The sequence below is a fragment of the Barbus barbus genome (assembly GCF_936440315.1).
Source record: "Barbus barbus genome assembly, chromosome: 4".
NCBI lineage: Eukaryota > Metazoa > Chordata > Actinopteri > Cypriniformes > Cyprinidae > Barbus > Barbus barbus.
Window position 1 is genome coordinate 5,854,376 of NC_136732.1, and position 23,182 is coordinate 5,877,557.

The window sequence follows — 23,182 nt, forward strand, 5'->3', positions numbered from 1 at the left end:
GAAGTTGAAGCGAGTGCAGTCGAAGCTGGACTTTGTATCAAACTTACATTAACACACGAAACTCCACGGAAAGAAAAGAAACTAAAGTAAAATAATAAAATTTAAAAGGATGTGACGAGACTAAGTTGTTTTCCTTCTCATTATGGCACGTGGGCCAGAGCACGCTCAAAGAGCAGCACTCGGTGAGAGGTACGAGAGGCGTAAAAGAGAGAACAAAAAAGAGCTAAGAGAGAGGGAGGAGAAAGCGGACAAGAGTTTTAAACTCAGCTTTCAGACCGTCCCATCTGGATGTCTTGACCAATTAGATAGGCTATTATCTTAGCTAGGGGTGTTCTTTACATTATAAATCAGCTTGTTATCAGTCACATGGTCCGAATTTTACAGGCTCTGGCAAAGTACACCTTTTTGAACATTATTTCATAATAACAAGACTGATGCATTGGACAAAGAATTGGTTGGAAGAAACACTTAAAGCATGGATTTTCAAGCTCATACATACTAAATATGCAATATTTATCTTTAAGGCTCGAGCTATTCAATAATGATTAAAAAGACATACATATTATTTGATTAAAACATGATATGTGGGTACAACATAAAAATGTCCTTTTAGGATGATTTTATGTGCATATGGAGAAGAAAGTCTTTGTGCAGTTCTAAGGAGAACGAAGGCATGCTCTTTAGACAAAGGAATGTTGGTTTGGACTGTCTTCTATGTGGAGACCCTCCCCAGAGAGAGTCTGTAGTTCGTGATTTTCTATCACAGGTTTAGATGTGACCATCAGTCTTGATTACTTGCAACAAATTTGACAGTCTCCTTCTTGAATTGGAATTATCAATAAGTGTTTCTTTTTCCTCAGTGTTGCAAGTTGTTTGGTGAAAGAGGCTTGCTAGTTGGGATTGCTTGCTTCAAACTAGATTTATGACGTCCTGTTCCTTAAGGCCTCTCTGTATTCCAGCTCCTCAGGTTTCAATGTTCTGATGCATCTTAAAATTGTCTGATTCAGTCTCTGATATCCTACATAGAGTAAACATCTATACGTTCTATGCCTCAGTTTAACTCCTTTTGGGTTTTGTAGAACATGTTTCTTGTTGGCCTAAATCTGGTATTTTACTTTTAATAGTTTATCAAATTTTGTTTCAAGTAGAATGCAATATGCTTTTCATACAGCATTTCAGCTCTTTTGCCTGCTATCAGAGTTGTGGTTCTCATTCTTAGGCTCATTTTTGATTGGTTAAAATTCTATATAAATAGACTTCTATTTTGTGCACTTAAGTCTATTTAGTTTTTTTTTTACTTTGTTGTTTGTTTCCTAATTTATGTCTTTAAACAGCTTATAACGTTCTAAACACAAACAAGAATACATGTCAAATTTCTCAGCCCTCTAGCATTTAAAGAAACAATGGATAGTCACATTATAGCTCCTTTTTTATTTAAAGTTTATGAAGAAAGTTTAGAGAAGACAGAACGTCCAGCAACATTATGCCAAGGCCTAATTACTCTTATTCCAAAATCGAAAAAAGATCCCCCCTTCATAGATAATTGGCGTCCAATCACACTGCTGAACAATGATTATAAAATATTAGTTTTAGTCTTGGCAAAAAGATTAAAACATGTTTTGAATTCTATCATTCATGGAACACAGTCAGGGTTCATGCAGAAAAGACATATTTCTAATAACATACGGCTAGTACACTAGTATTAGATATGATGGATTACTGCGATTATATTAATAGTGATGGTTTTATTTTCTTTTTATATTATTACAAAGCTTTTGATACATTGGAACACGCATTTTTATTTCAGGCTCTTGAAAAAATTGGCTTTGGTGCTTCATTCTGTGGAATGATTAAAATGCTATACATAAACAGAAACAGCTCAATTAAACTGAGTAATGGTACGTCACCTAGATTCTTTTTAAATCGAGGAGTTAGACAAGGTTGTCCGGTTTCCCCATATTTATTTTTAATTGCAACAGTTCCTCAGCATGCATATTAATAGGAGCCATTTAAAGGGCATCACAATTGGAAACAAAATCATAAGCCAATTAGCAGACGACACTGCTTTATTTTTGTATGATTCCTCACAAATCCCTGTAGCATTGAGTATTCTCCGACCTTTTTCTGAGGCTTCAGGATTACATTTAAATATTAATAAATGTTAATTGCTGTCAATTAAAAAATGCTCTGTTGCCTCAATTGAGGGTATTGCTGTCAAAAATAGTTTAACATACCTTGGGATACAAATAACTAAAGATGAATATAGGTGCTCAGCCAACTTTAAACCTATTATCGCAAAAACAAAAAGAAGATGCAATTGCTGGTTACAAAGAGATTTGTCTATAAAAGGCAGAAGGTCTGTCTCGTTTGGCATACACAGCTCAGTCTCTCTTTGTGGATAAGCCCACATGTAAAATAATTAATGATGTCTTAATAAAATTATGGAAAAACAAAACTCATTATATAAGAAAATCAGTCATATGGAACACCTATAATAATGGTGGTCTTAATGTCATTGATTTCGATTCCCTTAACAATACATTTAAAGTTAATTGGCGAAGCAATACCTATCTAAGCCAACTTCTATTTGGAATGCATTTCCTCAACTTATTTTTTCACAGTTTGATGGTCTTCCTTTTCTTTTAATGTGTAATTATGATATATCAAACTCCCAGTTAAACTCTCCAGCTTTCATCGACAGGTTCTTCTAGCATGGGCTTTAATTTATAAACATAACTTTTTTCCACAGATGTGTTTTATTTGGAATAATAAGAACATTTAAAGAACAAATCTCTGTATTATGATAACTGCTTTAGTAATGGTTTGGTTTTGGTGCAGCAGTTGTTTAACAATCAAGGTATTTTGCTCAGATATTCAAAATTTCTTTCGAAATACCAAATACCTGTAACTCCAAAAGAATCTGCTGTAGTTATGGGAGCTATTCCTTCTGGTTTGTGTATACTTCTTAAAAACTGTAGGTACTCTTCAACAGTTACTGCATCTTTTCCTCATCCCTGTGACACTCCTGTTGGTCAGATGTGCTTTTCTGCCTTAAATAATAAAATTAATACAGCACAAGAACCAAATACAAGAAGTGAAATACACTGAGTGTAGGAGAGGATTTTAGTGACCGAGGAAGGTCAATCCAAAGCCTTGGAGCTGCACCAGAAAAGACCCGATCACCTTTGCATTTTAAGTGAGATCGAGGAACTACAAAGTGCTATTGATTATTTGAATCAGAGACCTGTTAGACTGAAGCAGACTGATTAAATCAGAAACATACTCTTTGAAAACATATAGCAGTGCTTTGTAATAAATTGTGTATTGTACAGGTAGCCAGTGTGAGATGATAAACACAGAAGTAATGTGCTCTCTCTTCTTAGTAGCCGTTAAAAGCCTCGCAGCTGAATTCTGAACAAGCTGCAGACGAGAGAGAGAGAGAGAGAGAGCGAGAGAGAGAGAGAGAGAGAGAGAGAGACAGAGAGAGAGAGAGAGAGAGAGACAGAGAGAGAGAGACAGAGAGAGAGAGAGAGAGAGAGGCCTGATTCACACCCAGATACAAAACATTACAATAATCCAAACACAATTACACAAAGCATGCACAACTTTCTCCATGTCCTCAAAGACAGGATCGACTTTACAACAGCATTAATTTATCAATCAAATCTAAGCTCAAACCATGTAAAATATCATTAGAACCCCTCAAAAGAGCTGACTCTGTACTACGGCTGAAATGTTATTCAATATTGCCCATGTGTACATGTATGCTTATATTAATGCTGCATTATTTAATTTGTTTCACCTGTACGCATTAGAAATCATAACACAAGATTTAGTATAATAAACTTTACATTTATTAAAACAACGCAGTTTGAAGCTGCTTACATTTACTATCATGTGTGTATAAACACACTGAATTCATCAAAGCTGTTGGTTTTGAAGTGTTTTCATTTATGAATTACTGTTAATAATATATCCAGAGCCAATCATACAGCAGTAAATCTTATTCTATTTAAAATCAGTGTAGTATTTCCACAAGAAGTGAATTCACTGACAAATCAGCAGCAGATTTCTCTGATTTACAGGATCATTTCTGACATTTCTGAAAGTTTTTATCTTTCTACTGTACATTTGGTGATTTTTACTGATGAATCGTCATAAAGATCATGTGCTGAAGCCTCAAAACCTCCTTCAACATCACTGCTGATACAGAAGACTTTAGTTTCAGATCCTCGCTGCCTTTCTTCCTGTTCACAAACACTTTACCACTTCTGCAGTGATTTGATTTACAATTTCTAGGTAACTTATTTAATTCAAAGTATTTAAAGTCAAAATATCCATTTATGCCTCCATCTGATACGGTCAGTTACACGACTCTTTACACCCTCAGCAAGCCACAAAATAATACGCAGTACTTTCCAAAAACATTGATTTAGTCTTACTTTGTTAGAGAGATTTTAAGATATTTTTTGTTATGAGGAAAACCGATGCTTAGACTGGTATAATTTAGATGGTATAATTTTGCTTCCTCTCTCCAAAACAAAACAAATTTGTCATCATGTATGTTGAAACCTGTATGATTCTTGCTTTCTTTCACTTGTCTGTAGAACATAAAAATATTTTTTGAAGCATGTTGGCAACCGATCAAAGACAGACATTTCTCAAAATATGATTGTTACGGCCGGAGTGTTGTTTTTTTGCATCTGTCCAGTAGATGATGCTGCTCCGTGGTTTGGTCTTTTCCAGAGTGGGAGTCAGGTACAGGTGTGGAGTGTGACCTGTGATTGGTGTTTGATTCAGAAAGCAGGAGAAGTTCTGGACTTTGATGCCGTTTATCTGTAAGGTGGAACAGAAGAGAGAGAGAAATCAGTGTTCAGAACAAATTACAAATTAGTTACTATTTCAATTACAGTTTCTTTTTTCAGTTAAAAACTCTTACATTTACATGATCTGGCATAGATATTTCTAAAACAATATTTGTGTTTTAAATACATTTGAACATGAATTCCATTCATATGTTTGTGTTTGTGTGACTCCTGTTGAGTTAATATAAAGAGAAACACATGCTAATGAGTGTAAGCCATATATAATAAACCACAAGGAACAAATACAAATCAGATTTTATAGATGATAGATAGAAATAGTCAGATAGATAGATAGATAGATAGATAGATAGATATAGATAGAAATAGTCCGATTATAGATAGATAGATAGATAGATAGAAATAGTCAGATAGATAGATAGATAGATAGAAATAGTCAGATAGATAGATAGATAGATAGATAGATAGAAATAGTCAGACAGATAGATAGATAGATAGATAGATAGATAGATATAGATAGAAATAGTCCGATTATAGATAGATAGATAGATAGATAGATAGATAGATAGATAGATAGAAATAGTCAGATAGATAGATAGATAGATAGATAGAAATAGATAGATAGATAGATATAGATAGAAATAGTCCGATTATAGATAGATAGATAGATAGATAGATAGAAATAGTCAGATAGATAGATAGATAGATAGATAGATAGAAATAGTCAGATAGATAGATAGATAGATAGAAATAGTCAGATAGATAGATAGATAGATAGATAGAAATAGTCAGACAGATAGATAGATAGATAGATAGATAGATAGATAGAAATAGTCAGATTATAGATAGATAGATAGATAGATAGATAGAAATAGTCAGATAGATAGATAGATAGATAGATAGATAGATAGATAGAAATAGTCAGATAGATAGATAGATAGATAGATAGATAGATAGATAGATAGATAGAAATAGTCAGATAGATAGATAGATAGATAGATAGATAGATAGATAGATAGATAGATAGAAATAGTCCGATTATAGATAGATAGATAGATAGATAGATAGATAGATAGAAATAGTCAGATAGATAGATAGATAGATAGATAGATATAGTCAGATAGATAGATAGATAGATAGATAGATAGATAGATAGATAGAAATAGTCAGATAGATAGATAGATAGATAGATAGATAGATAGATAGATAGATAGATAGATAGAAATAGTCAGATAGATAGATAGATAGATAGATAGATAGATAGATAGATATAGATAGAAATAGTCCGATTATAGATAGATAGATAGATAGATAGATAGATAGATAGATAGATAGAAATAGTCAGATAGATAGATAGAAAGATAGATAGATAGATAGATAGATAGATAGATAGATAGATAGATAGATAGATAGATAGATAGATAGATAGATAGATAGATAGATAGGGCAGGTGAATGTATGTGTGTGTGTGAGAGTCTATGTGAGAAAGTGACAGTTGAGATTCAAATTCACGAACATTCCATCATTGTAAATCAATGGGACTTTTAAAGCAGTGTTTTCCTTCAATCTGACCAAATCTATTTCAAACTGTAATGATTGACTATTACTGATGTAATTAATAAAGCAGCTGTTGCTGTATAAAGCTCTGACAGTGTGCTTCTGTTCTCTTTCCTCCTTTGTGTTAAACATTATCAACTTCACATTTCATTCAGACACAACCCCTTTGAAATAAAGCTTGATGATAATTTGATAAACTCTTTTTACAAATATTTGAAAGTATATATTTGTTCACATATCAGAGGTAAATGAATCTCTTTAATATCACAAAGTGAAGTTTACTCACCTCAGTTTACAGTTTGAGTCTCGTAGCACATCAATGAGCTGCTGCTTTGAGTCTCCAATCTTATTACATCTCAGATCAAGCTGTTTTAGAAACTGCAGTGCTTTTGTGTTCGTCAAAGACTGAGTTAAAGAAGAAACATCTGTAATGCCACAGTAATTAAGCCTAGAAAGAGACAAACAGAGGAAGAGAGATCATCTTACAGACAAATCATTAAGCTGAAGAATTACACAAATATAATGTGAACTCAGACTCATCATGAGATATTGAGTATAAAGTGTTTGGGTTTAAACTATTGAAGTGATTTTCATCATTTTATTCTTGTATGTGAATGTTACTGACCTCAATGTCTCCAGTTTACAGCGTGAATCCTTCAGTACGTCACATAAGAGATTCACTCCTGTGTTTTTTATTTGATTCCAGCTCAGGTTCAGTTCTCTCAGGTGTGATGGGTTTGATTTCAGAGCTGAAGTCAGGATGAGACACTGTTTCTCTGTAATACTGCATCCATACAGACTGAAGACAGAAAGAGAAAAGATCCATGTAAAGTTTGTGTGTGTGTGAATAAATATATTATAAGTAAATGCCATACAGTAAAAAAAAAAAAATTCATTATTCAGTTTTTATTTTTTTTACAATCTAACTTATTTCATTCAAATTCAAATAGTTTAGTTAATTAAATTAATTTACACTAGTTTGTGTTAACTCAACTTTAGTACATTGTTCCCACATAAGATTTTGTTTGACAAAATTATAATTTATTTATTTATTTACTGAGGTCTAATTATTATTATTATTATTATTATTATTACTCACTAAGTGTCACAATCTAAGCACAAACACCAATCTTCTGCATCATGGTAACCACACAATTCAACAACATTACAGAAACTGTCCAACATAACAGAACATTAAACACTAACATATATTTCCCTTTACAGAAAAACACATAAAATAACACTTCATCCTTAAATTTACAATCATGCAGTTTCTTACAAATCATGCTGAGATCTACAAATCCACTGCTCAGTTAGTTACGTCAACAACAAATATTAATGTAGTTTCAACACAAATAAATGTAATACATTTTAAATATATTAGGTAGAGTGAACACAACAAAATTGTTACAGAATGCTCAAAAACATGTTACTTTAGCTCATTTTAATGAAAAGAACAAGAGGCAGAAATAATGTTTTTGAGTGTAGAGTCACAAATACACACAAAACACTTAAAATAAACTGAACAGTAAACAACACCACTGTAACTGCTGTAGAGTATAATGATACTAACTCTAGTTTCTCCAGCTTGAATTGTGTGTTCATCAGTAGATCACTGAGGTTTTTCACTCCAGAGTCTCCTAGTTTATTCCAGCTAAGCTTCAGTTTTCTCAGGTGTGATGGGTTTGATTTCAGAGCTGAAGTCACAGCAGAACATCCTTCGTCTGTCATATAACAGCTGCTTAACCTACATTGAGAGAAATGAGAAAAGTCACACTTCATTCTGTTTCATTTAAATAAAACAATTGTTTTTATTCTTGTATGTGAATGTTACTGACCTCAATGTCTCCAGTTTACAGCGTGAATCCTTCAGTACGTCACATAAGAGATTCACTCCAGAGTCTCCTAGTTTATTCCTGCTCAGCTTCAGTTCTCTCAGGTGTGATGGGTTTGATTTCAGAGCTGAAGTCAGGATGAGACACTGTTTCTCTGTAATACTGCATTCATACAGACTGAAGACAGAAAGAGAAAAGACAATGAATCAGATCCATGTAAAGTTTGTGTGAATAAATACACCATAAGCAAATGCCATAGTAAAATAAATTAATTTATTACACTTCATTACGCTTATTTAAATTTACTAAAAGAAAGTTTTTTTGGACCACAAAACAAGACAAAAGGGTAAATCTTTCAAAATTGAGGTTTATGCATCAACTGAATAAATAATCTTTCCATTGATGTATGGTTTGTTATAATCAGACAATATTTGTCTGAGATACAACTATTTGAAAATCTGGAATCTGAGGGTGCAACAAAATCTAAATATTGAGAAAATCACCTTTAAAGTTGTCCAAATTAAGTTCTTAGCAATGCATATTACTAATCAAAAGTTAAGTTTTGATATATTTACGGTAGGAAATTTACAAAATATCTTCATGGAACATGATCTTTACTTAATATCCTAATGATTTTTGGCATAAAAGAAAAATCAATAATGTTGACCCATACAATGTATTTTTGGCTATTGCTACAAATATACCCCAGCGACTTAAGACTGCTTTTGTGCTCCAGGGTCACATTTGTCAAACAAAATCTTATGTGGGAACAAATGATTATTTAGTTTGGGTTAGCTCAACTTTAGTAGGGTACAACAGGGCTAAAGGCACACCTTAAGAACAAAATGTGCTTTTCACTGCACCTAAAATGTATAATTGCAGAAAAAATAAATATACGTTTGTATTGAACAATAATGGAGCAAAATATTCTGTGTGAAAATAAATCATACAAGTGGTTTATTTAGTTTAAAATCTTATAAATGTATGAGGTGGGAAAGGGGGCTTTTACCCCCCACACAGGGCAAAAGACACAGTATTGATAGACTTTAGCTAAAATAATGCTTTTTAAATAATGTCTAAGTTAATAGTTGTTCAAAACAATCACTTTAGCAAAGTTTGTACTATTTTCCGCTAATTTTGAAAAATAAAAGATTTTTTGTTCAATAAATATACTTTCATTAAAATATGTTAATATAAAAAATATATATTTTAAAATACAGAAACAAAATGTAAAAAAGTAAAAAAATGGTTAGAGAGTCGGACTCGTAATCGAAAGGTTGCGAGTTCGAGCCCCTGGCCGGCAGGAATTGTAGGTGGGGGGAGTGAATGTCCAGCGCTCTCTCCACCCTCAATACCACGACTGAGGTGCCCTTGAGCAAGGCACCGAACCCCCAACTGCTCCCCGGGCGCTGCAGCATAAAATGCCCACTGCTCCGGGTGTGTGTTCAAGGTGTGTGTGTGTGTGTGTGTGTGTGTGTGCATTTGTTCACTACTCACTGCTGTGTGTGTGCACTTGGATGGGTTAAACGCAGAGCACCAATTTCGAGTATGGGTAACCATACTTGACAATACGTCACGACTTTACTTTTTTACTTATATTTATTATATGATTAATATCATGTTTTTAAATATGATGGTTTCATTCTAAACATGGTGTTTATCTCTAATATGGACACCCAACATAATATATGATATTTACCATCTGAATCTAACCATGTCATGTCAACAAACGAGAAAGTCAGCCATCCATTAATTATCATGTTAATTACTGCGCCTTTAGCCCCGACAGCAGGGGCGCTTGTTACCCCAAATACCATACTTCTACATATTCTTTCGTTATTAAAAACTGTAGCTTTAATTATTTTAAACCAAACTGGGTAACACTTTATTTTAAGGTGTCCTTGTTAAACATATTTGTGATGCAGTGGACCCTTGCAGATCTACTGTGGGACGTTTTAGGTTTGGAAAAACAGGCTCCCTTCTTATAGGCCAGGCTCCTCCCCCTACCCGGAGGGTACCATTATCAGGTAAGTATTTAATCTTATAATCTCATTTTAAATCATAAAGTTAATGTAAAACATCAATCACATTATGAAACACAAAAACTAATAAACCATTATTAACACATATTAATAACACAAATCATCAACATTTACTCTCCACAGAAAAGACGACACAGTCCCCTCCACAAAAACAACAATGGTATCGTCGGACAATCGCATTACGCGGCGCAGCCGTGACGTCATAAGCAGGCGCCGCTCGATCGTTTGGTTTCACCGGCACAACATGGGAGTCCAACTACTTCCCACACACACACACACACACACACACACACACGAGACAAAACGAACTAACAATAAAACTTCAAACTAACAACAGTGTGTCTGTGTGGTTTATCCGGGGTATGTATACTGTAGATGGGGAGAAGAGTGTGTGAAATGCCATGAGATTACGTGTGCACCTGCTCTCCGATGGCTAAACAACAGGGGTTGGAATGAGATAAGTGTGTATGTGTATGTATAATGTGTGCCAGTACTGCTGTTCCCAGCGGTGAAGATCAACTCTCTCATGTATGCATAATTACATGCAAGTAACCCTAAATCAAACCCTAATCCTAACCCTAACCATATAGTAAGTACATGTAGTTAATTAATATTACTCAGTACTTAAATGTATAATCTCACTGTAACTGCTGTAGAGTATAATGATACTAACTCTAGTTTCTCCAGCTTGAATTGTGTGTTCATCAGTAGATCACTGAGGTTTTTCACTCCAGAGTCTCCTAGTTTATTCTCACTCAGCTTCAGTTCTCTCAGATGTGATGGGTTTGATTTCACAGCTGAAGTCAGGATGAGACTCTGTTTCTCTGTAATACTGCATCTCCACAGACTGAAGACAGAAAGAGAAAAGACAATGAATCAGACAAGTGTCAAGTTCATATGAGAGTAATTCATCATGTGTTAACACTATACAGTGCAATAATTAGTACATTGCCAAAAACCTTATTATATGACCATAAACAAAAACAGAAGAAAAAAAGATTAACAAAGTAGATTAAGATATAGGATCAACTACATAACTACTTAAAAATAACATTAAAAAGTGAAAATTGAGTTTAAATGGGAGAAATCAAGAAAGTTTTGTTTCTGAATTACAATTTACCTAAAATATTTTTAAAGAGTACTTTATCATCAATAAACATTTATTTTTATTTTTAATACAAATACATTATGTGCACAGATAAATCATTTCAGCACCGCAATATTCCATAAAAAATCATGTCAAGTTTAATTTCATGGTGACTTTATGAAAGTAAACCGTAATCTCACTGTAACTGCTGTAGAGTATAATGATACTAACTCTAGTTTCTCCAGCTTGAATTGTGTGTTCATCAGTAGATCACTGAGGTTTCTCACTCCAGAGTCTCCGAGTTCATTCCTGCTCAGGTTCAGTTTTCTCAGGTGTGATGGGTTTGATTTCAGAGCTGAAGTCACAGCAGAACATCCTTCATCTGTCATTTTACAGCTGCTTAACCTACATTGAGAGAAAGAGAGAAGATAGAAGAAAACTATTTAATAAAGTCACAATGTCTTGATAAAACAAAAAACAGAGGAAGAGTGTCCAAATACCTTTGGATCATTTTCCACAATTTGGTCTTCAAAACAGAAAAATAAACAGCGATGGGCAGTATTTCAAATACATGTATTTAAATGCTATTTTGTAATCAAATGTATTTTGTATTTCAATACATTTAATCTTAGTATTTTTGTATTTTCAAAATACATAAGTTTTTCCAATCAACCTCTTTATTAGACTGCTGCTGGTTTCCTGTATCAACTAGTTCAGACATGCCACTTTCATTCATGTGAGCTGCAGCTGAGAGACTCCATCTAGAATTGGGGAATGACATTTTCTGGATTCCTGTAAGGAAATGTAGGAAATTAATCCTTTCACAAATATTTATTATTATTATTTAGCTTTTAGGGAATCACTCTTAAGAGTTGATCTTCATATGATTAATTTATATTAATCAGAATGTCCAACTTATGCCTTGTTAACGACTTGTCCAGCAAGCATTAATATCAGCAAGTTATTTCTTAACGCTTTGTTTATTTAATTCGTGGCCAACGATTAAAATAACCAAATAGTTAACCTAGTTCTCAGACTCATGAGCGTAGGTAAAACGCAATCTTTTTGGCAACTAATTACGAATTATGTAAAATTCATAGCACAGACAAGAGATTTCTTAATAAAGTCAAAGTTTTATTCACTAACTCTAATACACTACTGACTAGACAACACAAACAGACGATGTAACATACACACAAATGGGAGCGAGTTGTTTATATCTGAAGAGAGAGAGACTTAGGTTTTAATGGCAGCTTTTCAACCTGAGGAAACTCATAGACAGAACCATGCTATATTTAAACAACAACAGAGAGGTATCCCGGTTTCAGTCAGTAAAGAGATTTTGCCTTACTTTGTCTTTTGCTTTCGGTTCAACTCAGTCTTTCCTTCAGTTCAAAGAGTCTTTTCTTCAGGTGATTTCCGTCCTTTGCTTTGGTCGAGACGGAACGCGTGTGGATTGGCTGCTCGGTAGGTCGTGTGACGCGGTTGCTCTTCAGTGATTGGAGGATCTCGTTCTGACGTGAGGAAGCTTTCAGGAAGTCTATTCAGGTCTTAGAAGTTTAACTTTGATCGCTGTGCAATGCCTTCGCCGTGATGTTAGAGGCCAGAAGCGCTTTGCAGCGTGAGCAGAATGAGAGACTCTCGAGGCGTGTGTGGCCTCCTGTTGTTTTCAACTCCAACCGAACTTTCATGGTTGTGCATCCGTTTTAACGGGCCGATTTGGGATCCGCCTTTGGGCGCGTGGTCCAATCGCAAAATGTTCCTGTGGGGCGTTTGATCCAATCGCAAGTGTTTCTGTGGGCGGAGCCCCGCCCTGCACAGTTGCGTGTTTTGCATACATTATCTTGTTCAGTCATTCGTCACCTGAGACAACTTATTGAAAGCAAGTTTCTATCCGTTATTGTAATCATAATATATGTAAACAAATCATTTCCATTCACCATAATACTATTCATAAAATTAGCGTTCGTTTGACACCAAACACCACGTAACTTTGCATAGCCAAAAATACATGTGAATACGAAGGATATTACTTGGTTAAATACATTGATTAAACCATCCCGAATTCTAAACGACACAAATAGCAGGTGAACTGAACATCTAGTGATCAGGTAAACTTATACATTCTGGAAACAGATTTACCATAGATTTAAAATAATGCAACAGCTTATAAATGTCACAAACAGAAACGTCCTTTAATATTTGTATAGATATATTGTATATAGTGTTTCTTTTCTAGTAGAATTTCAGTCACAGAAACTTAGTGTAACTTATGTTCCCTTTTAAAACACACAATATCCTTAAGCCAAGCTGTGGCTCCCTTTGTCCGTTTCTGTTGGTTTAGAGAACGCAACAGGAAAAAAGCATTCCTTTCTTGGGCGAAACGCGAGGTCATAATGTCACTTCTTGGGGAGCTCTGGAATTTGTCCGTTGTCAGAGTTACTCGTAAAAAGTCTTCTTCCAGACATTTATTTTCTTTTGAATTACGGCAGTTTCAGGGGAGTCTCTGGCGCCAGTAAAGTTAGGCTCCGGGAATATGAGTTCTGTTTTCTTTCAAAATGCCAAAACGTGAATTTCCTGAGCTGGACCCTGGTTTATAATCCCAGGAAGAAAAGGGGAGTTCGGAGCGATGGGTTCCACTGGAATGCGAGCTTTGATCCATCCTTGCATCAGGAATGTGTTGAAACTAGATGTGTGGTATCCTGATCAGGCATTACAGAATAATACTGCCTTCGTGTGCTATCAACATTTCCTACTTCCAATTTCAGAAGTCCTGATTACAAGCTTGTCGCATTCAAGTGCTCTTCTGTTGGAAAGAATAGGAATCGTGGAGGACGCCAGGTTTCCTGGGAAAATCTTATTAAAACCCAAATCGTAGATATTTAAGATATTTAATTTTGAATAAATTGAAGCCCATTTGTTGACAACTATCTCATTCACAGTGCTATCTTTACAGTTTTAGCTTGTTGATGATTTCTGGATTTTCAGTCAAATACATGCTGTTTTGCTGTATATAAATCATACAAAATGCTTGTTAAGGTTTGTTTTGATTTTTTTTGGTCAGATTTTGGTTTTATCAAGTAGCTAGTCAAATGTGTTCATTAAACTTTAATCATTACTGCTTGCTATGGCGATATGATATTATATATGTCGGCGATGAAATAAAGTGTAAATCGATTGAACTTTTTCTATATCATCATGGTATGCAAATAAATCTGTGGAGCTTCTAGTGGGCAGGAGCTATTGACACGTCAGAGCGATAAAGAAACATGGATAAATGAGTAACAAGCAGCTTTCTCTCTGTGTGTGTATCCCAAGACAAAGATAATGCTATATAACTATAATGCTAATAATAAAGATATACATTTAAAAAAATTGTTCTAAGGGCATACTCACACTAGGCACAGCTGCCTTTTACTAAAGCCCAAGTGCGGTTGTCCTTTCGCTAACAGACAGATATCAGAGGATTATTTCAGAGGCAGCTGAGGTTAATGGTGGAATTCCCAGCTTTACTCACAAACTACAATACCTTTCATCAATAAGATGAGAACCAGACCCATTATAAAACTAAATGTACTCAAAATTAAATTAATTGAGAAGTGTGATATCCAAGTAGCAATTTTTGCTGTCATAATGATAACAATAGCACATACAAAAATAGTAAATGAACTGTTCCATGCTCCGGTGCGGTTAGCGATCACACTACATGTGTACCGCACCAGAGCCACCTCTTCAAGCGGACCAGGACATGGTTAAACAAACCACACTGGACACGGTACAGAGCGGTCGCACTTGTGAAATGAACTGGACTTTGGGGGTCAATCATGCTCAAGCACGGATCAGATCCCCTAGTGTGAGTACATCCTAAATCTAAGAGAATAGCAGATAGCACAAAACAACTATAACCATAACAGCACAAAAAATGATGAATGATAAAAACATTGACAGCCAATCGGAATAATTTCTGCTTCAAAGAGCTTGAGCATTTAGTGACAGATGACACAACTGCATTGTATACTTAGAATACACTAATATAGCTATCTTTATAATTATCGTTCTTGGTGTAAACAGGCCTTAATAGTGTTACTTCACTAGATGGCCAATTTCAAATGTATTTTGTGTATTTTCAAAATATAAAATACTGTATTTGTATTTAAATACATTTTCCCACACAGTATTTTTTATTTTAAATACATTTTGATGTATTTGTGCCCATCTCTGAAAACAAATAAGTTGTTAATTCAATCAAATAATGTACACTTCTCATGGTTTATGTACAGTTTGTCCTGATTCTTGATAGACATACAAAGAAGTTTTAATTCCCAACAACCTTGTGTTAAAATATTTCATATCTTTTTATTTCTGTCAAATAATTCCTATTTCATCGTTTGTCTAAAACTGAATAAAATTAAAGTTCTGACTGCTGTGTATTTGTGCTTAAATTGATACTGGTCTGCACATCACTACAACGTAAATGCATTCGCTCTGCTCTGTCCAGTGGCTTGATCAGCTTTGCTACACAGATTCAACTTTGCACATCTAAATAAAACTGTAGGTTTGTCTGTGGCTGTAGATGTGAAGAACAGTAATATTTCTCTGAAACAAGTAAGGTTGAAGAACCAATGCCTGCACAGAATAAAGCTCAGTCTGGACCTGTTCTGTTTGATTGTGTTAGACATTCATTAATCTGGTTGTTTGATGGCAGAGAGATGATATGGAGCATCAATAAACACTATGAATATGTTCTGCTACAGCAGCACAGTACTATTCTGTTGAACGTCCCATTAATAAACACAATGAAAACAGTTTTTGTTATTAAAAAATAACAATTAATAACAAGAATAAACACAAGAAACTAATAAACACAAGAAAACAGCCTAATTTTTGAGCTCCCTGACGGTTTTTAAAATAACCCCCAAAAATTGTTTTTTGTGAAACCTTGTAAATATTTTACGCAACAATGCAGAAAAGGGTTACTCTACTAGAAGTAGGACAACGGCAAATGTACAGGTGCATCTCAGAAAATTAGAATATGGTGCAAAAGTTAATTTTTTCTTGTAACTTATTTCAAAAAGTGAAACTTTCATACATTTTAGATTCATTACATATAAAGTAAAACTTCTTTTTTTGGTTTTAATTTTGATGATTAGAACTTACAGCTCATGAAAGGCAAAAATCAGTATCTCAAAATATTAGAATATTTCCTAAGATCAATCGAAAAAAAGGATTTGCAAAACAGAAAAGTTCAAGTTCGTTAAAGTATGTTGATTTATGCACACGATACTTGATCGGGGCTCCTTCAAGCACAAACTCCAGCATCAGTGAGGAATGGCATGGAAGCGATCAGCCTGTGGCTCTGCTGAGGCACTATTGAGCCTTCAGCTCGTCTGGATTGTTGGATCGACTGTTTATCATCTTTCTCTTGAAAATATCCCATAGATTCCATATGGGGTTCAGGTCAGGCATGTTGGCTGGCCATTCAAGCACAGTAATATCATGGTCAGCAAACCACTTGGAAGTGGTTTTGGCAGTGTGGGCAGGTGCTAAAGTCCTGCTGGAAAAGGAAATCAGCATCTCCATAAAGCTTGTCAGCAGATGGAAACATAAAGTGCTCAGAAATCTCCTGGTAGACAGCTGCATTGACTTTGGACTTGATAAAACACAATGGACCAACACCAGCAGATGTCACGGCACCCAAATCCTCACTGACTGTGGAAATTTCACACAGGACTTCAAGCAACTTGGATTTTGTGCCTCTCCACTCTTCTTCCAGACCTTGATTTCCAAATGAAATGCAAAATTTACTTTCATCTGAAAAGAGGACTTTGGACCACTGAGCAACAGTCCAGTTCTTTTTCTCCACAGCCCAGGTAAGATGCTTCTGTCGTTGTCTCTGGTTCAGAAGTGGCTTGGTAGCCCTTTTCCTGAAGACGTCTGAGCGTGGTGACTCTTGATGCACTGACTCCAGCTTCAGTTCACTCCTTGTGAAGCTCTCCCAAGTGTTTGAATCAGCTTTGCTTGACAGTACACTCTTAAAAAAAAAGTTTCTTTGGGGTTCTAAATAGAACCGTAGAGTTCTTTACTCTACTCCAAAGAACCCTTTATGCCAAAAAGGTTCTATATAAGGAGAAAGTGTTTTGGTACAAAAGGGTTCTTTGGGCTAAACCATGCTCTTTTATGTATGTTTGAACATTAGGCTATTTAAAATTATTATATTACGACTTCCGGAGTATGCCTTGTGGCGAGTAGACGTGGTTGGAAGTAGCTCCGTGAACATTTATTTGATTGCTCTCAGTAGTTTTATTTATTTTCGTTATATATATATTTAGCAATCAACTTGATTGTACAATTTTAAAGAAGAATGCCAAAACCGGGAAAGCCAGGGCGAAACATTGTAGAAATGCTGACTGACAAGGGGAACGAACAGGCAGCTAATGCTAAAGCTAACGTTCCAGTCCATGCTGAGGAGGAGATAACACCAGCTTCCTTAAAGGACTTAATTTCATCCACCATTCGCTCTGAAATCTCTTCACTACGATCCGAGTTCTTATCTGAACTTCGTTCTGCAGTGTCCACGCTACAAACGACGCTGTCTTCACAAGCCCAAAAGATCGGCGATATTGAAACAGCGCTTACCGATTCTGATGGACGTCTGAAAGCGGTGGAGAAGCTGTGCAATACATTACAAGCAGAGAACACTGACCTTAAACTTAAGCTGGACGACCTGGAGAACCGTTCGCGGAGACAAAATGTAAGGATCATCAGGATACCAGAAGGCTCGGAGGGCCAGAATCCAGTGACTTTTATGTCCTCAATGTTTATTGAGCTCTTTGGAGAAGGCGCTTTTGAGAGACCCCCCGAAATCGATCGAGCCCACCGTGTCGGGCAAAAATCCCAACGCAACGCATTCCCGAGGCATATGCTAGTTCGACTCCACCGATATCAAACAAAAGAACTCATTTTGAAATTGAGCCGCGAGTGAGGTCAGTTGGAGTTCAATGGTGCGGTTGTTCGTATTTTTCCGGACATGTCCGCAGAAGTAGTGAGACGCCGGGCCGAGTTCAAGGATGTAAAAGCTGCACTTCGCAATGCCGGCATTACCTACGGAATGCTGCACCCGGCTAGACTCCGCGTCGATTTCCAGGGACAGCGACACATGTTCCATACTCCAAAGGCTGCGGCGGATTTCGTCAGTTCTGTCATTAAGACTGCAACAAGCTAAGTTTGACAGATATGATCTATGTTGAAAGGGGCTGCCATCTCTTTGTTTTGTAAAACTGAATAAGAGTTCCATGAACTAGATCTAGTCTATGGAAAAGTAGGCAACCCATACTTGATGTTGACCATTTTTGTTTGACCAAGTTATATTGGACATTGTGGATGTTTGACCAAGGTTCTTGAATTTGTCCACGCTTCATAATAGCCAAGTTCAAATTTGATGTTGTGCATCGTATATTGCTGAGATAATGTATTTTGCATTGTATTCCTGTTCACAGAGTACTGCCGAAAGGGCAGCTAAAGTTGCTAGAACCAGTTAACTTGTTTTTTCTGTACCTGACTGCTTTTTTTTTGTCAGTCAGACTTCTTAGTGTTATTAATGTTAAGTCCTGTGTCAGTTCCGGACGCAGGAGGAGAATAGACGTTGTTTTGTTTTTTTTAAATCTACTTTGTGCACCATCAGCCATTTCTTACTTGTGCGCTCTTTTTTGTCATACACTCTGCCTGAAACCTTTTCTAATTTCTAACATCAGTATGCTTATGCTCCATAAAAATGCATAGAAACTTGCCTCAGGAGAGACAGGGCAGGGTTAAATTAGTTAGTTGGAATGTAAAAGGGTTAAATAATCGATTAAAAAGTGTAAAGGTTTTTTCCAATCTGATGATGCTAAAGGCTAATATATGTTTTTTGCAGGAAACTCATCTTAAAAACTCTTGTCATAAAAGTTTGATGAGATCCTGGGTAGGACAGGTGTTCCATTCGGGATTTAACTGTAAAGCTAGAGGTACACCTATTTTAATCAATAAGAATACTCCGTTTAATCCTTCTGAAGTTGTCTCGGATCCCAACGGTAGATATGTTATCGTTTCAGGCGATCTTTATAATAATCAAGTGGTTTTAGTTAGTGTTTATGCGCCTAACTGGGACAACCCAGACTTTTTTACTAAGCTTTTTTCTAAACTCCCAGATTTAAACTCTTACCAATTAATCTTAGGAGGCAATTTAAATTGTGTCTTGAATACTGTTCTAGACAGGTCATCTCCTAAACCAGCTATTTTATCCCAGTCTTCTAAAACAATTAATTCCTTTTTGGAAGGATATGGAATGACTGACGTATGGCGGTTTTTGAATCCCTCTTCTAAAACGTTTTCTTTCTTTTCCCCTGTTCACCATACTTATTCACGTATTGATTATTTTATCATTGACAACAAACTTATTCCCCAAGTAAAATCCTCTCTTTATGACAGTATAATTATTTCTGATCACGCTCCAGTAATCCTTGAATTGGCCCTCTCTGGATATGGAAGGATTTCTCATGTTTGGAGTATGAATGCCTTACTTTTATCGGATAGCTATTTTGTTGAGTTCATTTCTGAAAAAATTTCCACTTTTTTTGAGACAAACATTACAGAAGGGATTTCTCCTCCTATTCTCTGGGAAACACTTAAAGTTTATTTACGTGGAGAAATAATTTCTTGCTCCGCTTATATAAAAAAATCGCGCAATAAAAAGCTCTGTGATCTTTCTGGACAGATTGGCAAAATAGATCAGAAATACGCACAGCGTCCAACTCCATCTCTGTATAATGAAAGGGCCTTCTTACAGTCTGAATATAATCTTCTCTCCACTAACCAAGCGGAGCAACTTTTACTCAGGTCACGACATCGTTTCTATGAATTTGGTGATAAACCTGGCAAAGCTCTTGCACTGCAACTTAGACTTCAAACTGCAAAGAGTTTTATTGCTCAAATTCAAACCCCAGTTGGAAATATTGTATCAGACCCTCAAGAAATTAATAACCAGTTTAAATTATTTTATTCTTTTTTATACCAGTCTAATCCACCTAAGGAGTCTAATCTTATAAATATTTTTTTTGAAAATCTCGATATTCCTCAAATTAGTAATGAGTCAAAAGCCAAATTAGATGATCCTATTCGTTTAGATGAAATTCTACAGGCCATTTCACAGATGCAAAGTGGAAAATCCCCAGGCCCGGATGGATTTCCAACTGAGTTTTTTAAGAAGTTTTCTCTTCAGCTTTCTCCATTGCTTCTTTCGGTCTTTGAAGAATCCCTAAATATTGGTAGTTTACCCTTTTCCATGCGTCAAGCATTAATTTCACTGATCTTGAAACCCAATAAAAACCCACTCGATTGTGGATCTTATCGTCCAATATCCCTCCTTAATGTAGATGTGAAAATTCTGGCTAAGGTTCTTTCTTTAAGGTTGGAAACCATTGTGCAAGACATTATTCACCCTGACCAAACGGGTTTTATAAAAAACAGACAGGGGTTCTTTAATCTTAGAAGGCTGATGAACATAATATATACCCCGTCAGACTTCTCAATACCGGAGGTCCTAGTCTCTCTCGATGCGGAAAAGGCTTTTGACCGCATTGAGTGGGACTATCTTTTTTACACATTAAAAAGGTTTGGGTTTGGTGATAAATTTGTGTCCTGGGTAAAACTTTTATATTCTTCCCCCTTGGCATCTGTAAAAACAAATGGTATAAGCTCTGAATATTTCTCACTCTACCGTGGAACGAGACAGGGTTGCCCCCTGTCCCCGCTTTTGTTCGCTATAGCTATAGAGCCTCTTGCAATAGCTTTTCGTTCTAATCATAATATATCTGGTATTTTTAGAGCAGGTAAAGAACAAAAAATTTCTCTCTATGCTGACGATGTAGTCTTGTACGTCTCAAATCCAGAAACCTGTTTTCCTTATGTTTTGGATATTTTGAAAGAGTTCAGTAGTATTTCGGGCTATAAATTAAATTTAAATAAGAGCGAGTTCTTCCCAATTAATTCGGCTGCAAGAGCTCTTTCAGCATCAACATTCCCATTTAAGCTAGCCTCAGATCATTTTCGTTACCTGGGAGTCATTGTAACGAGGAAGTACATAGATCTTTTCAAGCATAACTTTATTCCAATTTTGGATCAAACGAAACTAAATCTTGCTAGGTGGACAACTCTTCCTCTATCGCTTGTGGGCAGAATTAATACCATAAAAATGAATATCTTACCTAAATTTCTTTTCTTATTTCAAAACATCCCGGTCTTTATACCGAAATCTTTTTTTAAGACTTTAGATCGAATATTTTCAGATTTTATCTGGAATGGAGGCCCAGCAAGGATTCAGAAATTATTTCTCCAACAACCTAAAAGATTAGGCGGATTTGCTTTTCCCCATTTTCTATTTTATTACTGGGCAGCAAATATTCATAGCATCTTATATTGGAGCCAGTCGCATTACGGTCTTTGTCAATGGGTTCCAGCATGGGTTGAAATGGAATGCGATTCTTGCAGCAGAGTTTCTTTACATGCCTTGTTATGCTCTTCATTGTCCATTAAATCTTCTTGCTTTTCTTCAAACCCTTTAGTTTTAAATAGTCTAAAAATTTGGAAACAATTTAAGAAACACTTCGGTTTCCAGGCAATGTCGTGTTTGTCTCCTATATATAAAAATCCTTCTTTTTTGCCTTCCATATCAGATGGAGCATTTGCACTACAGTTTAGAAGGGGCATTGTAAATATTAAAGGTCTTTTTCACGAGAACACTTTTGTAACTTTCTCATATCTTTCAGAAAAATTCAATCTTCCAAAAACTCACTTCTTTAGATATTTACAGACTCGTGAATTTATAAGAAATACATCATCTCACTTCCCTCATGCACCTCTTGAACAAGAGATTGACCAAATCTTGAAAATAAAGGTTTCCAAAGGTGCTGTCTCCAACATATACAAAACAATTTTTTCATTTACTGTAATGTCAGATTCTTCATCCTTGTCTAAAATAAAGTTAGACTGGGAATCAGACCTTAACCATGTTTTCTCAGATGAGGAATGGTCAAAAGCTCTTCGTCGTATACATACTTCTTCTATTTGCGCTCGTCATTCACTGATACAGTTCAAACTGCTACACAGAATTTATTGGACAAAAGTTAAGCTATCTAAAATAAACCCAGAAATTGATCCTATTTGTGACAGATGTCGACAAGCTCCAGCTACTCTCTACCATACCTTTTGGCTCTGTCCAGCGTTAATTTCTTTTTGGACATCAATTTTCAAATCAATCTCTGATGTTTTTCTTTTAAAGGTTGAACCGTGTCCTTTAGTGGCACTGTTTGGACTTAATCCTACAAAGGTGTCTCTATCATCTTTACAGTCAAATGCTTTAGCCTTTTGCTTAATAATTGCTAAAAGAATTATATTATTGAATTATTATATTATGGAAAAACCCTTCTCTGCCCAATTTTTTTCACTGGATGTATGACCTGTTACAGTTTATTCAAATAGAGAAAATTAGATATACAACTAACGGTAATTCAGAAGATTTTTATGTAATTTGGCAACCTTTTCTGTTGTACTTTAAAAAATAACATTCTTATATCTAGCCCTTCCTTTACATTTAGCCCTGGTTGTTCCTACCCCCTTTTTCCTTGTTTTTGAATAATTAAAACCTATTAAAGAGCATACTAGGAAAGAAATTGTCTGATACCTTACATCTAGCAGTGATGGCTTACTCAGGTGCTACTTGTTAAATTTATGTACTTATTTTCTTTTTTTTCTTTTTCTTTTCTTTTCTTTTTCTTTTCCTTCCTCTCGAATTTGGGTCGGAGA

The 23,182-nt window shown here is 35.5% G+C and overlaps 1 protein-coding gene and 1 long non-coding RNA gene across 3 annotated transcripts in view; both read right to left on the minus strand.

Moving 5' to 3' along the window:
* Positions 1-23,182, minus strand: part of LOC306867355 — a 1,261,287-nt gene that overhangs the window by 1,050,557 nt on the left and 187,548 nt on the right. The gene's annotated exons all lie outside the window — the stretch shown is intronic.
* LOC306866579 (NACHT, LRR and PYD domains-containing protein 12-like) overlaps positions 3,835-23,182 on the minus strand; it is a 41,851-nt gene continuing 22,503 nt past the window's right edge. For both annotated transcript variants that reach the window (XM_079411839.1, XM_079411838.1), the window contains 7 exons: positions 11,576-11,749; positions 10,931-11,104; positions 8,219-8,392; positions 7,954-8,127; positions 7,006-7,179; positions 6,667-6,828; positions 3,835-4,836 (listed from right to left, as the gene is read on the minus strand). In XM_079411839.1, coding sequence (XP_079267965.1) covers positions 4,833-4,836; positions 6,667-6,828; positions 7,006-7,179; positions 7,954-8,127; positions 8,219-8,392; positions 10,931-11,104; positions 11,576-11,749 — 1,036 coding nt within the window. In that variant the 3' untranslated portion in view covers positions 3,835-4,832. The remainder of the gene's footprint in view (positions 4,837-6,666; positions 6,829-7,005; positions 7,180-7,953; positions 8,128-8,218; positions 8,393-10,930; positions 11,105-11,575; positions 11,750-23,182) is intronic.